Source organism: Amblyraja radiata, unplaced genomic scaffold (genome assembly GCF_010909765.2).
Source record: "Amblyraja radiata isolate CabotCenter1 unplaced genomic scaffold, sAmbRad1.1.pri scaffold_959_ctg1, whole genome shotgun sequence".
Classification (NCBI taxonomy): domain Eukaryota; kingdom Metazoa; phylum Chordata; class Chondrichthyes; order Rajiformes; family Rajidae; genus Amblyraja; species Amblyraja radiata.
The window spans coordinates 22,988-39,381 of NW_022630954.1; the positions used below are offsets into that span (position 1 = coordinate 22,988).

Below are 16,394 nucleotides of genomic sequence, written 5' to 3' on the forward strand. Positions count from 1 at the left end.
TACCTTCAAAGATCAGGGAGGTTTGTTAAAAAAAAAAACTAAAATGTATTTCCCAACCAGCACCTACTGTCTTCAGGATGCTGCAGGTAGCAGCACGTGGAGAATGCAAAATGCGTAATATAAATGCAGGTCTGCCTTCATCGATCAATGCATGCCACACATGCAAACATTCTTGTCATCAGGTGTAGCAGGTGATAGCACCAGCTGCTTTTTGAGAGTCTGTTATCCAAGAGTAAAAATAAATTGTGTGCTAATCCAATTCATTTTCCCCCCTTCTTCGATTACTGCTTTGATTGATCAGGGATACATTTTCAATGTGGAACCTGATGAAGGGTCCAGACCCAGGCACGAAAAGGGTCTTCACCCCTTAGAAAGCGTCTAATAAAGTCCGGATTACAAAACATAGGGGGGGGGGGGGAATATACCCCACCTCTCAAAGCATGGGGGGGACGTGAGGAATGGAGGGAGCCCAGCGTAGGTTCACCAGGTTAATTCCTGGGATGGCGGGACTGTCATATGCTGAGAGAATGGAGCGGCTGGGCTTGTACACTCTGGAGTTTAGAAAGATGAGAGGGGATCTCATTGAAACATATAAGATTGTTAAGGGCTTGGACACACTAGAGGCAGGAAACATGTTCCTGATGTTGGGGGAGTCCAGAAACAGGGGCCACACACAGTTTAAGAATAAGGAGCAAGCCATTTAGAACGGAGACGAGGAAACACTTTTTCTCAGAGAGTGGTGAGTCTGTGGAATTCTCTGCCTCAGAGGGCAGTGGAGGCCGGTTCTCTGGATGCTTTCAAGAGAGAGCTAGATAGGGCTCTTAAAAATAGCGGAGTCAGGGGATATGGGGAGGAGGCAGGAACGGGGTACTGATTGTGGATGATCAGCCGTGATCACATTGAATGGCGGTGCTGGCTCGAAGGGCCAAATGGCCTACTCCTGCACCTATTGTCTATTGTGTCCCCCCCCCCCCCCCCCCGCACAGGATTTCCGCCCCAAGAGGCAGCAGCTCTACCTGCTGCGCCACTGAATCACCTGGTTCGACCATGTTCTACCCTCTGCTCTCGGAGCTATAACAATTAAACACTCTTGACTCATGCCAGACATTTCTGACGCAAGCTCTTTGAATTCCTTCTCTTTATTTAATTACCTCGAGTTGCCGTGATGGGATATGAACTAGTTTCTCTGAGCCGATAATCCCAAGTTTATCAGAATGTTAATTAATCAAATCATTTACACAGTGCCCCTCCCCTCCCCCTCCCCCAAATGGTACAAAACTGAAAATCAAAAAGATACTTGGATGAAAAGAGATTTTTAAAAATGTAATCACAGGTAGATAGTGTGAAGGAGTCCCGACCAGAAAAATAATCTATCCATGTTCTCCAGAGATGCTGCCTGACCTGACTTATACATGATTATAAGTTTAAGAAAGAACTGCAGATGCTGGAAAAAAATCGAAGGTAGACAAAAATGCTGGAGAAACTCAGCGGATGAGGCATCGTCTATGGAGTGAAGGAATAGATGATGTTTCGGGTCGAGACCCTGCTTCAGACGTGATTGTAATAAAGCCATTCACAGTGTACAGATAAAGAGAATAACGTTTAGCGAGTCAGAGTAAGAAATGCTGCTGTTGGAGTAGAGTTTAAAAGAGTGTTGCGATTGTAATGAACGATTGCAGGTCCACTTATTGGGACCAGCACACACACACACACACACACACACACACACACACACACACACACACAGTCGCCTGGTTTGGGAACCATTTTGGTGCTTGCTGAAGAGTCCCAACCCAAAACGCCGCCTATGTACGAGCCCTAACCGTCCAGTTACTCCAGCGTTTTGCGTCTATCTGTACCGTTCTACGTCATATTAGCAAAGAGGTACTGACCTGCAGTTCGCACCAAGCAACTTCCACCCAGGTCTCGGTATCCAGCCCTTTGTAGACGGTTTTGAAGGCTCCCCTTCCAAGCTCAATGTCGAACTTCAAGAAGCGGCCTCCAGGCGAGGTCGCGACCGCCTTCATCTCGGCCTCCTCTTCGTTCTCCTTCTCGGTCCTGTCCTTGAGCGAGTCCCTGGCGCCGTCGGCGTTGCCGGGGGCCCTGGGGGCCGGCGCCGCCGGGTCGGTCTTGCCGTCGAGCGCCGGCAGCCGCGCCGCCCCCTCCCGCTCCACCAGCTCCAGGCTGCGGCGGACGAAGCGGTGGTTCTCGGCGCCCTTGTCCCGGGGCTGGGACGGGGGAGGGGGTGAGGGGCTGCCCGCTTTCACCGGCGAGGCGCTGGCCGGGGGCTGGCCGGCACCGGAGGACATGCCGCCCGGTTTGCTAGGGTCCCCCGGGGCCGCGGGCTCTCCTGGGTCCGTGGCCATCTTAGGGAACGTGGGTGGTGGTGGGTGGGAGAACTTCCTATGCCCCCCACAGCTTCTCCATCACAGGGAGAAACAAACAAAAAACACTCCCTCTCTTCAGATCACCCAATCTTCAAAGCACCTAGGACATGATGAGCCGATGGTTCCTTTGGCACTCAGGCAGACAAATAGAAACCGTGCCCTTCACAGTGGAAGCCAAGTGCGGCTCCCCTCTTCAATTCTCAATCGGACGATAGACAGCCACAGGACACCGGATCTTCTGCAAGAACAAAAAATATATAAATTAGGGGGGAAAAGCAAAAAAAGGCAACTAAACCAGTCTCGCAAACCTTCGTGCAACAGAGCAGCGCGAGACAGAGCGACAGGAGACAAGGATTGATTCGTTAAGTAGACACACTCTCTGTGTGACGAAGTGTTTCCTCACCATTTAGAACAGGAGGGGGCGGGGGTGGGGGGGGGCGGGGGGGGGGGGGAGTGGGATACTGGTACCACTCTATTGCTTTTTTTTTTTTTAAATTGCTGTTTTTTTCCCCTTTTTCCTTCCGCCCACAATATTTAATATGAAAAAGAATATGTGATTCTGTTACATTCTGTTTGGAGTTTGTTTGGTCGTTTGTTTGTTTGTCTTTTTGCACTTTTTGCACTTTTCATTTCACTGCACATGTGTGACAAATAAACTTGACTTGACTAACATCTGAGATGGTAAAACTGCCCAATTTTGTCCCATCTGATACCAATTCTAAAAGCCTTGTCATCATAAGTAAGTAAGTTTATTGGCCAAGTATTCACATACAAGGAATTTGCCTTGGTGCTCCGCCCACAAGTAACAACATGACATACAGTGACAGTTACAAATGACTCAGAAAACACGAAACACTAATAACAATAAAACATTAATGATAAAACAACACTGATCAAGCGTGTGAACCAACAAAATACCAGATCAAAGGGAGTTGGGACTTGGAATTTTGCCAACCTTTGCATCTCAGAGATCTTGAGCACCTCACTCCCTGCTGCCAGGCAAGGTGAAGAGTCACTCCCAAAGGCTCTGAAATGATCCCCCGCAAGAACCTTTCCCCATTAGCACCAGCTCTCCCCAGTGCAACAAATGAAAACATTACTTTGCAAGGGCTTATAAAAAAAAGAATAGACGACCACAAGCCAATTGACAAGCCCAGACACATCACAAAACTAATCCAATCCATAACCTAATTACCCAGGGTGTAATTGACATTCCCAAAATAGATAATTAGTGAATGGCTAACTCCGACGTCTTTAACCATTTCATTGACAGGCGGCTAACATCGTAAAAGATATTAAGAAGGAACTGCAGATGCTGGAAAATCGTAGGTAGACAAAAGTGCTGGGGAAACTCAGCGGGTGCAGCAGCACCTATGGAGCGAAGGAAATGGGCAACGTTTCGGGCCGAAACGTTGCCCATTTCCTTCGCTCCATAGATGCTGCTGCACCCGCTGAGTTTCTCCAGCACTTTTGTCTACCTAACATCGTAAAAGAGTTCGACACACGAGTTTTACAGACTTTCGAATATAGATACTACAGCAAAAAAAAAAAAAAAAAAAACATTTTGCCCGTTTCTTCTCATATCACTCAATTCCCCATCATTTCATTTCAAATCCTTATTTAATTTTGTTATGAAGCAAATCATTCTTCCAGCCAAGGATCGGGACAGTGGCGCAGCGGTAGAGTTGCTGCCTCACAAACCCAGGGACCCGAGTTTGATCTTGACTACGGGTGCAGAGTTTATACAGTCTCCCTGTAACCAGGGGGGGTTTCACCTGGTGCCCCAGTTTCCTCCCACACTCCGAGGACGTACAGCACACAAACAGGCCCTTCGGCCCACGATGTCACACCAAATATGGATTTAAGAGAGAGTTAGATAGAGCTCTAGTGGCTAGTGGAGTCAAGGGATATGGGGAGAAGGCAGGCACGGGTTATTGATAGGGGACGATCAGCCATGATCACAATTAATGGCGGTGCTGGCTTGAAGGGCCGAATAGCCTCCTCCTGCACCTATTTTCTATATTTCTATGATACTGTTAAACTAAAGGGCCTGTCCCACTTTCACGACCTAATTCACAACCTCTGCCGAGTTTGCCCTTGACTCATACTCGCAGCATGGTCGTCACGAGGTCGTAGGTAGGTCGTAGCAGGCCGTGATGCGAGTCGTAGGCACTCGTGGCATCAAGTAGGTCGGGCATTTTTTCTAGCACGAGTAAAAAAAGGTCGTGAACTAGGTCGTGAAAGTGGGACAGGCCCTTAATAGCCTCTACCGGCAATCTGATCCACATCCATTGGCCTATCTAAGACGACTCAAACACCACTATCGTATCTGTCTCCACCACCACCACCAATGGCAGAAAAGTTCCAGGCACCCAGCATACTCGGTCTAAAAATATACTTCCCCGCATATCTCCTTTAAAAAAATCACATGCGGTTAAAGTGCACATTGTCAGATTTTATTAAAGGGTATTTTTATACATTTTGATTTCACCATGTAGAAATTACGGCTGTGTTTATACATAGTACCCCCATTTCAGGGCACCATAATGTTTGGGACACATGGCTTCACAGTCGTTTGTAATTGCTCAGGTGTGTTTAATTGCCTCCTTAATGCAGGTATAGGAGAGCTCTCAGCACCTAGTCTTTCCTCTAGTCTTTCCATCACCTTTGTAAATTTTTATTGCTGTTTATCAAAATGAGGACCAAAGTTGTGCCAATGAAAGTCAAAGAAGGCGTTACGAGACTGAGAAACAAGAATAAAACTGTTAGAGACATCAGCCAAACCTTATGCTTACCAAAATCAACTGTTTGGAACATCATTAAGAAGAAAGAGAGCACTGGTGAGCTTACAAATTACAAAGGGACTGGCATGCCAAGGAAGACCTCCACAGCTGATGACAGAAGAATTCTCTCTAAAATAAAGAGAAAAACCCCAAACACCTGCCCGTTGAAGACTTCATGATCAGATAGACAGAGGCTACACTGCAAGATGCAAACCACTGGTTAGCCGCTAAAATAGGATGGCCAGGTTACAGTTTGCCAAGAGGTTCTGGAAAAAGGTCTTGTGGACAGATGAGACGAAGATTAACTTATATCAGAGTGATGGCAAGAGCAAAGTATGGACCTCATCTGTGAAACAGAGTGGTGGGGGTGTTATGGCCTGGGCATGTATGGCTGCTGAAGGTACTGGCTCACTTCTTCATTGATGATACAACTGTTGATGGTAGTTGCATAATGAATTCTGAAGTGTATAGACACATCCTATATGCTCAAGTTCAAACAAATGCCTCAAAACTCATTGGCTGGCGGTTCATTCTACAGCAAGACAATGATCCCAAACATACTGCTAAAGCAACAAAGCAGTTTTTCAAAGCTAAAAAATGGTCAATTCTTGAGTGGCCAAGTCAGTCACCCGATCTGAACCTCGGTACGCGAGACAATAAACTCAACTAACATTTCCACCATAGGGAAAAAGGTTCTGACTGTCCACCACCCATGGTAGAGAAAAATGCTGGAAAAACTCAGCGGGTGAGGCAGCATCTATGGAGCGAAGGAAATAGGTGACGTTTCTGAGAAGGGTCTCGACCCGAAACGTTGCCTATTTCCTTCGCTCCATAGATGCTGCTTCACCCGCTGAGTTTCTCCAGCATTTTTCCCTACCTTCGATTTTTCAGCATCTGCAGTTCCTTCAACATTTCGTCTACCCTCCATGACTGTTTTATAAACGTCTATCAGGTCTCCCTTCAATCTCCAATGCAAATTTGTACAACCATTCCTTACAGCTAATGCCTTCTAATCCAGGCAGCATTATTCCTTCTCTCCATAGATGCTGCCTCACCCGCTGAGTTACTCCAGCATTTTGTGTCTACCTTCGATTTTGCCAGCATCTGCAGTTATTTCTCAAGCATTATGGTAAACCTGCACCCTCTTCAAAGCCTCCACATCCTTCCTGTGGTGGTCGGGCGATCTGAACTGCACTCAATACTCCAAAATGCAGTCTGCCAAAGTCCTACAAAAGCTGCAATGTGACCTCCTGACTCTTGCAATCAATGGCCCAATCAATGAAAGCAAGTTCAACTGGAAGCAATGCAAACAGAAACATAGAAAATAGGTGCAGGAGTAGGCCATTCGGCCCTTCGAGCCTGCACTGCCATTCAATATCATGGCTGATCATCCAACTCAGTATCCTGTACCCGCCTTCTCTCCATACCCCCTGATCCCTTTAGCCACAAGGGGCACATCTAACACCCTCTTAAATATAGCCAATGAACTGGCCTCAACTACCTTCTGTGGCAGAGAATTCCACAGATTTGCCACTCTCTGTGTGAAAAATGTTTTTCTCATCTCGGTCCTAAAAGACTTTCCCCTTATCCTTAAACTGTGACCCCTTGTTCTGGACTTCCCCAACATCGGGAACAATCTTCCTGCATCTAGCCTGTCCAACCCCTTAAGAATTTTGTAAGTTTCTATAAGATCCCATCTCAATCTTCTAAATTCTAGCGAGTACAAGCCGAGTCTATCCAGTCTTTCTTCATATGAATGTCCTGCCATCCCAGGAATCAGTCTGGTGAACCTTCTCTGTACTCCCTCTATGGCAAGAATGTCTTTCCTCAGATTAGGAGACCAAAACTGTACACAATACTCCAGGTGTGGTCTCACTAAGTGGTACAACTGATGCCAGGGAGTGGGGTTAACAAGATCCAGACAGTTATTGCCTTAAACAAACAGCTCCAAAACCACCTTCCCTCAATTAGTGTTAGGTCAGGCATCAGCAGCTGCTCCTTGTAAGCACCTTGCCGCTTCTTCATACAAGACCCAAAATATCCACCAGATATTTGCATTTAACCTCGTGGTTACTGCAATAACTAGTCATTCCAGTCCAGGAGGAAATCTGGCTACTTTAAGAAACAATTCGGCTGCCCGTCCCTCTCTGCATTAGCCTTGAAGGCATTTGAGAAGCATTAAAAAGCGATTTTAAAAGCACATTACCACTTGGTAATGGGGTGGCGCAGTGGGAGAGTTGCTGCCTTACAGCACCAGAGGCCCGGGTTCGAGACTGGCCTGCAGGTTTTCTCCGGGTGCTCCGGTCTCCTCCCACACTCCAAAGACATACAAGTTTGTAGGTTAATTCGCTTCTGTAATTTATGAAGATAGTATTAGTCTACGGGGTGATCACTGGACTCAGTGGGCCGAAGGGCCTGTTTTCGTGCTGTATCTCTGAAGTAAAATACTAGAATAAATATTAAATACTGGCGGGAAAGGTTTTGAGGGATACAAGCCAATGAAGCTAGAAGATAGACTCAAAAAGCTGGAGTAACTCAGCAGGTCAGACAGCATCTCTGGAGAAAAGGAATAGGTGACATTTCGGGTGGAGACCCTGCTTCAGATGAAACTAGGCCAAAGGCGGAAAAAAAAGACAGTGTTGAAGTGACTTAACAAGTCAGGTAGCATCCTTGCAGAACATGGATAGGTGATGTTTCAGGTTGGGAATTTCTTTAGCCAAAGGGTGGTGAGTCTGTGGAATTCACTGCCACAGACGGCAGTGGAGACCAAGTCATTGGGTTTTTGTTTTTTACAGTGAAGATTGATAAGTTCTTGATTACTAAGAACTTCAAAGGTTACAGAGAGGAGAAAGGAGAATAGGGCGAAGAGGGGCAAAAATAGATCAGCCATGACCTAATGGCTTAATTCTGTTCCTATATAGAAACAAGGAACTGCAAATGCTGGTTAATACACGAAAGGACACAAAATGCTCGAGTAACTCAGCAGGTCAGACAGCATCTCTGGAGAATTTGGATAGGTGATGTTTTGGGTCTGATGAAGGGTCTTGACCCGACTTGTCACCTATCCATGTTCTCCAGAGATGCTGCCTGGCCCGCTCAGTTACTCAAGCATTTTGCATCTCATTTTGTAAACCGCATCTGTAGTTCCTGGTTTCCACATTGGGCCAAAGGGCCTGTTTCTGTGCTGCAATTAATTAATTACATTGAAATAATTAAGTCTGAAGAAGGGTCTCGACCTGAAGCGTCACCTATTCCTTTGCTCTATAGGTGCTGCCTCACCCGCTGAGTTTCTCCAGCATTTTTTGTCTACTTGCATTGAATTAACTGGTCAGTTACACAATATCTGTGCATTGTGTAAAAAACAATGAATTTTTACACCAAAACCCTGTTTGGTTCCGCTGTTAACAGGAAGGCCAAAGCGAGAGGTTTCAGGTTCGAGTGTTTTAAAAATAGTTTAGTTTAGAGATACAGCGTGAAAACAGATCCTTTGGCCCACTGAGTCCACACCGACCAATAAGCACAATGTTATTGCAGTTTCACATCCTACACACCAAGGACAATTAACCTATAAAGCTGCACGTCTTTGGAGGAAACCGGAGCACCTGGAGAAATGACCTCCCAACTTCTATACTCAATAGGCCCGAAACGTTGCCTATTTCCTTCGCTCCATAGATGCTGCTGCACCCGCTGAGTTTCTCCAGCATTTTTGTGTACCTTCGATTTTCCAGCATCTGCAGTTCCTTCTTAAACATTCTATACTCAATACTCTGACTGATGCGCCGAAAGCCTTCTTGATCACCCTATCTACCTGTGACGCCATGCAACGCACTGTAGTTACTTGCTCGCAAGCAAGCAGCTTGTGGCTGTTGCACCGTTCGAAAGCCCATCGCTTCTCTGTGATCACAGTACTGGGGAGATTCCAAAATGCCTTGCTACAACAGAGGTTTAGGGGTTCCACGTTCATGAGCAGCACACTAATTCAACAAAAGGCATTCGTTTAGACGAGAGGGGGAAAACAAAATTCCTGTCACAAGTACTGCCAAGTAAAGTGGAAGGAAGCAATAGCAATGGTCTTAAATCAAACAAAAATAAACCATCAAAGAACAATGTAGACAAGGCCAGGAGTACCATCTGTCTAAACTATATGGGAATTGCAGATGTTGGTTTACAAAAAAAGACAAAGAGCTGGAGTAACTCAGCAGGCCAAGTCTGCCCCCCTCCACTACCCGTTCCAGCTTACTACACCCCCCCCCCCCCCCCCCACAACACAATCAGCCTGAAGGTGGTTTCAGCCATGAAACGTCACCTATCCATGTTCTACAGTGATGCTGCCCGACCTACTGAGTTACTCGAGCAATAAAAAGACAAAGTGCTGGAGTAACTCAGCGGGGTCAGGCAGCACCTTTGGGGAACATGGATAAGTGACGTTTCATGTCAGGACCCTACTTCAGACAACCAGCATCTGTAGTTCCTTGTCATTATGAGTTACTACAGCACTTTTTGTTTTATTATCCAAACTAAATCTTTGCTCTATCATGAATCAGCAAAGGCCTTCAGCTAAACGACACTAAACACCGAGACTCACTCATTCATTCATCATTTTGCCGGTACCAACTCCAACTTGACAGCTGCTATTTTTTTTTTTTTTTAAAAGACAGCCAACACACCACAGGGCAAATGCACGCATACACGCAAAAATAGAGAAATAAAAATCGAGAGACAGCTTCAATTTGACATATACTTACAGCCTTACAAGACAACCTTGGCCATTCTATTAACCCAGCCATTGCTCTTGAGAACGGAGAAGGTTTAAAAGCAGAGGAGGCAGAAGCACAAAAACGAAACCAGTACACTTAGAACAGCTCCTCTCCCTGCAGTTCGTGACATTGGTGCAACAAATCAGAATCTACATCCTCCTCTTTTGCAAACGCTCTTCCTCAAGCAAGACTACACTTCACTTACAAAGCACATTGCAAAAAAAAATATTTAAAGGAGAATAACGACCCTGTTGAGAAACACTTTTCAACTGCATTGCAAAATATCAAACATTAGAAATTTGGAAACATACAGAGAGGTCAGGGCAAAAAAAAAAAAGCAAGATTGGAAGAACTTTGGAGAAAAGGTAAGACTACATTAAACTTTTAAATTGAGACTGAAGCACTAAAAACATGACTGCAAACACAGAAGATGACATTTGTAGACCTTATATGCGACAGATTTTTAAAAAATGTTTAATTTACAAGAGAAAATATTAAATATACAGCCTCGTGACATACAAGATGATCACAAACGATATATAGTCACTACACAACTGATGCACAATGACAGAACTTAATTCCAACAGTATAAATAAAAGTGGGAAAAGACTCGAGAATGTATATATTTTTGTTGTTTTACTTACTAAAGGAGAGGACATGCTCAACCAGCTTTGGACTAGCAAGGAGGAGGCATCCTTGCCTGTATCCATGGTATTAAAAAAAAAAAGAAACTGTAGACGGCAGGTTGAAGATCACCTAATTAAAAGTTTTTAAACACCCCTCCCTCCCTGGATTGAGCCCCTCTGAGCTATTAAACCATGGAAAACACCCTCTTCACATCAGGATTTTAACAGGTTACTTTATTTTTAACCCTCCCTACCTAAAGACTTACACATCAAAGAAATGAAGGGGAAAAAAGATTTGTATCCCCAAATTTAGACCCTTCTTACCCTACTTGCCCGAGGGATTTCACTGGATTACTTTCTTTTAAACCCTCTCTATCTAAAGACATTCACATCAAAGTAATGAAGGGGGAAAAAAAGATTTTTATCCCCAAATTTAAACCCTCCTACTTCTTCTTACCCCACTTGCCTGAGGGATTTCACCGGGTTATTTTCCTTTAAACCCTCTCTACCGAAAAACATTCCCATCAAAGAGGGAAAAGAAAAAATGATAAGTGTAGGTTTAAATAAAAAAGGATTTTAGCCCCAAAATTTAAAGACACTCCTAATTCTTCTTACCCCACTTGCCCGAGGGAATACACCAGGTTATATTCTTTTTATCCCTCTCTACCTAAAGACATTCACATCAAAGAGGGAAAAGAAAAAATGATAAATGTAGGTTTAAAAAAAAAAAATTTTAGCCCCAAAATATAGACACTCCCAATTCTTCTTACCCCGCTTGCCCGAGCTTTTCACCAAGTGATTTATTTGAAACACCCTCTGCTTAAAGACATTTCCACCAAAGAAAAGCAAAGAAAAAAAGAGAAATTAAGGTATATATTAACAAAAAAGATGATTTCCCCCAAATTTAGACCCTTCCCACCTCTTCCTCCCCACTTGCCTGAGGAATCTCACCAAGTTATTTTCTTTTTATCCCTCTCTGCCTAAAGACATTTTCCACCACAGAAAAGAAAAGAAAAAAAGATAAATGATAAGGTAATTTTAAAAAATAAAGATGATTTCCCCCAAATTTAGACCCTCCCACCTCCTCTTACCCCCTTTTTCTCTGAGGATTTCAGCAGCTCATGCTTTTAAAAGCTTCAAAATGCTCAATTGCGTGAGAGGAGAGAAAATAAAGGTGGATTAAAAGGTAAAAAACACATTTTATCCCCGATTTTCAACAGAAAATCCCCTCAAAGAGGAGAAATTTAAATTTTTTTTTTTTTTTTGGGGGAGGGGGGTGGGGGTCGGTTTTATAGATTATGTATTAATTGTCTCATCAAACAAGCTGCCCATTCTCTCCACTTCGTCGCATTTGGTCTGTTTTCTTATATGATAAATATGATTTTTAAATCGGTTGCGAAGCCGCCTCCTCCCACTGCGCGCTCGAGCTCGCGGCTGCGCGCGCACCCGCCGGAAGCTGGCCGCAAAGCCCGCCGGGATTTGTAGTCCATCCACCCACACATCCGGTTAGTCACTAAATCTCTATTTTTAAAAGCGCCCCTTTCAACATTTTTCACGTTCAATCCAAATCTCTTTCAAGTTCAGATTTTAAATGACGCGTTGGGAGACGATAAGAGGCTTTTTTTTAAGGTTAAGGAGAGACACACAGTCACGTGGTCACACCCAGGTCACGTGGGGAGGGTCGTTTGGGTCACACCCAGGTCACGTGGGGAGGGTCGTTTGGGTCACACCCACGTCACGTGGGGAGGGTCGTTTGTGTCACACCCAGGTCACGTGGGGAGGGTCGTTTGTGTCACACCCAGGTCACGTGGGGAGGGTCGTTTGGGTCACACCCAGGTCACGTGGGGAGGGTCGTTTGTGTCACACCCAGGTCACGTGGGGAGGGCCGTTTGTGTCACACCCAGGTCACGTGGGGAGGGTCGTTTGGGTCACAACCTGGGCTCCAGTTTAACACCATTTGTCATTTATATTGTTCTGGAGCAAGATTTGAAAGTTAATGCGGTGTCTAAGTTTAAAAAATAAACGTGAAAGGAATAAATTCAGCAGAGGACTACATCTCCCAGGGTGCTCTGGTACCTTCCCATGCCCCAAAGATGTAGCCAGCCCTGTGTGAATCAAGGGGATTCAATATTCAAGAGAGTTTAGAAACATAGAAACATAGAAAATAGGTGCAGGAGTAGAGGCCATTCGGCCCTTCGAGCCTGCACCGCCATTCAATCAGCAGGGAGGTTCTACTGCAGGTACACAAAATTGCTGGAGGAACTCAGCGGGTGCAGCAGCATCTATGGAGCGAAGGAAATAGGCGACGTTTCGGGCCAAAACCCTTCTTCAGACGTTTCGGCCCGAAACGTCGCCTATTTCCTTCGCTCCATAGATGCTGCTGCACCCGCTGAGTTCCTCCAGCAATTTTGTGTACCTTCGATATTCCAGCATCTGCAGTTCCCTTTTGAACAGGTTCTACTGCAGTTGTACAGGGTCTTGGTGAGACCACACCTGGAGTATTGCGTACAGTTTTGGTCTCCTAATCTGAGGAAAGACATTCTTGCCATAGAGTATTTGAGTATAGGAGCAGGGAGGTTCTACTGCAGTTGTACAGGGTCTTGGTGAGACCACACCTGGAGTATTGCGTACAGTTTTGGTCTCCAAATCTGAGGAAGGACATTATTGCCATAGAGGGAGTACAGAGAAGGTTCACCAGACTGATTCCTGGGATGTCAGGACTGTCTTATGAAGAAAGACTTGATAGACTTGGTTTGTACTCTCTAGAATTTAGGAGATTGAGAGGGGATCTTATAGAAACTTACAAAATTCTTAAGGGGTTGGACAGGCTAGATGCAGGAAGATTGTTCCCGATGTTGGGGAAGTCCAGGACAAGGGGTCACAGCTTAAGGATAAGGGGGAAATCCTTTAAAAGCAAGATGAGAAAAACTTTTTTCACACAGAGAGTGGTGAATCTCTGGAACTCTCTGCCACAGAGGGTAGTTGAGGCCAGTTCATTGGCTATATTTAAGAGGGAGTTAGATGTGGCCCTTGTGGCTAAGGGGATCAGAGGGTATGGAGAGAAGGCAGGTACGGGATACTGAGTTGGATGATCAGCCATGATCATATTGAATGGCGGTGCAGGCTCGAAGGGCCTACTCCTGCACCTAATTTCTATGTTTCTATGATCATGGCTGATCATCCAACTCAGTATCCTGTACCTGCCTTCTCTCCATACCCCCTGATCCCTTTAGCCACAAGGGCCACATCTAACTCCATCTTAAATATAGCCAACGAACTGTGGCCTCAACTACCTTCTGTGGCAGAGAATTCCAGAGATTCACCACTCTCTGTATGAAAAATGTTTTCCTCATCTCGGTCCTAAAAGATTTCCCCCTTATCCTTAAACTGTGACCCCTTGTTCTGGACTTCCCCAACATCGGAAACAATCTTCCTGCATCTAGCCTGTCCAACCCTTAAGAATTTTGTAAGTATGTGTCCCTGATAATAATAATATTTGTCATGTGTCCCAGATAATAATAATAATAATAATAATAATAAACTTTATTACGGACTCAAGGTCCAGACAAGGGGCAACATTACATAAATACATATAAAATCTTGGTATATCTATCTATCTATCTATCTATCTATTTAATATATAAAACTCTCGCCCAAGATTCCGAAACGGAACTCCGTCCGGCTGTCACATTTCTTCCATTGATTCCCTGCAACTCCGAAACTGGACGCAGAATCGCCGACATCTTTTCCATTTCGGTAGAGATTTCACTTTTCTTTCTAAGTATCCGCTCCTCATTACATTCCGTCGTGTTTAAGTACACGTTTTTAATCAAATCCTTCCCCCCCCCCCCCCAATATTTCAAAACTAAACTGGCTTCACACCCACAGAACCTTCACCAGCCCCAGCCCCTGCTGAACGTTCCATCGTGTGATGTCACAATGCCCAATCTTCACATATGTCCAATCGGAATGGATCCATTTACATATGCCTATGCAGGAGCCCAAGCCAATGGTGAACGTTCCATCGTGTGATGTCACAATGCCCAATGCTCAAAGACATCGTTGCCATAGAGAGGGAGTACAGAGAAGGTTCACCAGGCTGATTCCTGGAATGTCAGAACTTTCATATGAAGAAAGATTGGATAGACTCGGCTTGTAATCGCTAGATTTTAGAAGATTGAGGGGGTATCTTATAGAGACGTTTAAAATTCTTAAGGGGTTGGACAGGCTAGATGCAGGAAGATTGTTCCGGATGTTGGGAAAGACCAGAACAAGGGGTCAAAGTTTAAGGATAAGGGGGAACGCTGAATCGCCGACATCTTTTCCATTTTGGTAGAGATTTCTCTTTTCTTTCTAAGTATCCGTTCCTCATTACATTTCGACGTGTTTAAGTGTACGTTTTTAATCAAATCCTAACCCCCCCCCCCCCCAATATTTCAAAACTAAACTGGCTTCACACCCACAGAACCTTCACCAGCACCAGCCCCTGCTGAGCGTTCCATCGTGTGATGTCACAATGCCCAATCTTCACATATGTCCAATCGGAATGGATTCATTTACATATGCCTATGCAGGAGCCCCAGCCAATGGTGAACGTTCCATCGTGTGATGTCACAATGCCCAGTGCTCATAGACATCGTTGCCATAGTGACAGTACAGAGAGTCAGATGTGGGCCGAGGAGCCTTCAAGACAACATGAGATGTTCCCATATTGTGTGAAAATATTTACGTCATTCACCCCTGAACCTCGATAAGAACACCACCTGCACATCTTAATTAAATTAGAGAAAAAACGGAAAAGAGGTCGGGCATTTACACTTTTAAGGCTCTGTGTGTGTCGAAGCTTCGTGTGTGTGATGCCGCACCGCTAACCCCCCCCCCCCCCCCCCCACGCGTTGCCGAGACGGACCCGACTTCGACGACTTCAAGATACGATATTTTAAGACGGCAGGGACCCGACTTCGACGACCAAATCTCCCCTGGGGGCTACAGGTAGGGAACGGTCTTTATGCACTTTTCCAACTCTGTGTGTGGGGGTGGTTAGTGTGTGTGAGGCGCCCGCCCCCCCACCCCCCCCCCCAGTGGGGGCTACGGGTAGGGAACGGCTGCGTTGGGGGATCATACCCAACGGGTTTGCCATTGGTCGTCGTGTTTAAGTGCACGTTTTTAATCAAATCCTAACCCACCCCCCCCCCCCCAATATTTCACAACTAAACTGGCTTCTCACCCATAGAAGCAGCACCAGCCCCAGCCCCTGGTGAACGTTCCATCGTGTGATGTCACAATGCCCAATGTTCAAATACATCGTTGCCATAGAGGGAGTACAGAGAAGGTTCACCAGACTGATTCCTGGGATGTCAGGACTTTCATATGACGAAAGACTGGATAGACTCGGCTTGTACATGCTAGAATTTAAAAGATTGAGGGGGTATCTTATAGAAACTTACAAAATTCTTATGGGGTTGGACAGGCTAGATGCAGGAAGATTGTTCCAGATGTTGGGGAAGTCCAGAACAAGGGGTCACAGTTTAAGGATAAGGGGTAAATCTTTTAGGACCGAGATGAGAAAAACATTTTTAACACAGAGAGTGGTGAATCTCTGGAATTCACTGGCACAGAAGGTAGTTGAGGCCTGTTCATTGGCTGTATTTAAGAGGGAGTTAGATGTGGTCCTTGTGGCTAAAGGGATCAGGGGGTATGGAGAGAAGGCAGGTACAGGATACTGAGTTGGATGATCAGCCACGATCATATTGAATGGTGGTGCAGGCTCGAAGGGCCGAATGGCCTACTCCTGCACTTAATTTCAATGGTTCTATGTTTCCCTCTCCGAAACCCCTCTCT

General features: G+C 45.3%; 1 protein-coding gene across 1 annotated transcript in view; it reads right to left on the minus strand.

Annotated features, from left to right (window-relative positions):
• Nucleotides 1–11,979, minus strand: part of wnk3 (WNK lysine deficient protein kinase 3) — a gene marked incomplete at its 3' end in the record, with an annotated part of 34,960 nt that extends 22,981 nt beyond the window's left edge. The window contains exons 1-2 of the mRNA XM_033017147.1: nt 10,572–11,979; nt 1,893–2,625 (exon numbers count right to left, since the gene is read on the minus strand). Of these exons, the coding sequence (XP_032873038.1) occupies nt 1,893–2,366 (474 nt within the window). The remainder of the gene's footprint in view (nt 1–1,892; nt 2,626–10,571) is intronic.
• Between the last annotated feature and the right edge of the window lie 4,415 nt (nt 11,980–16,394).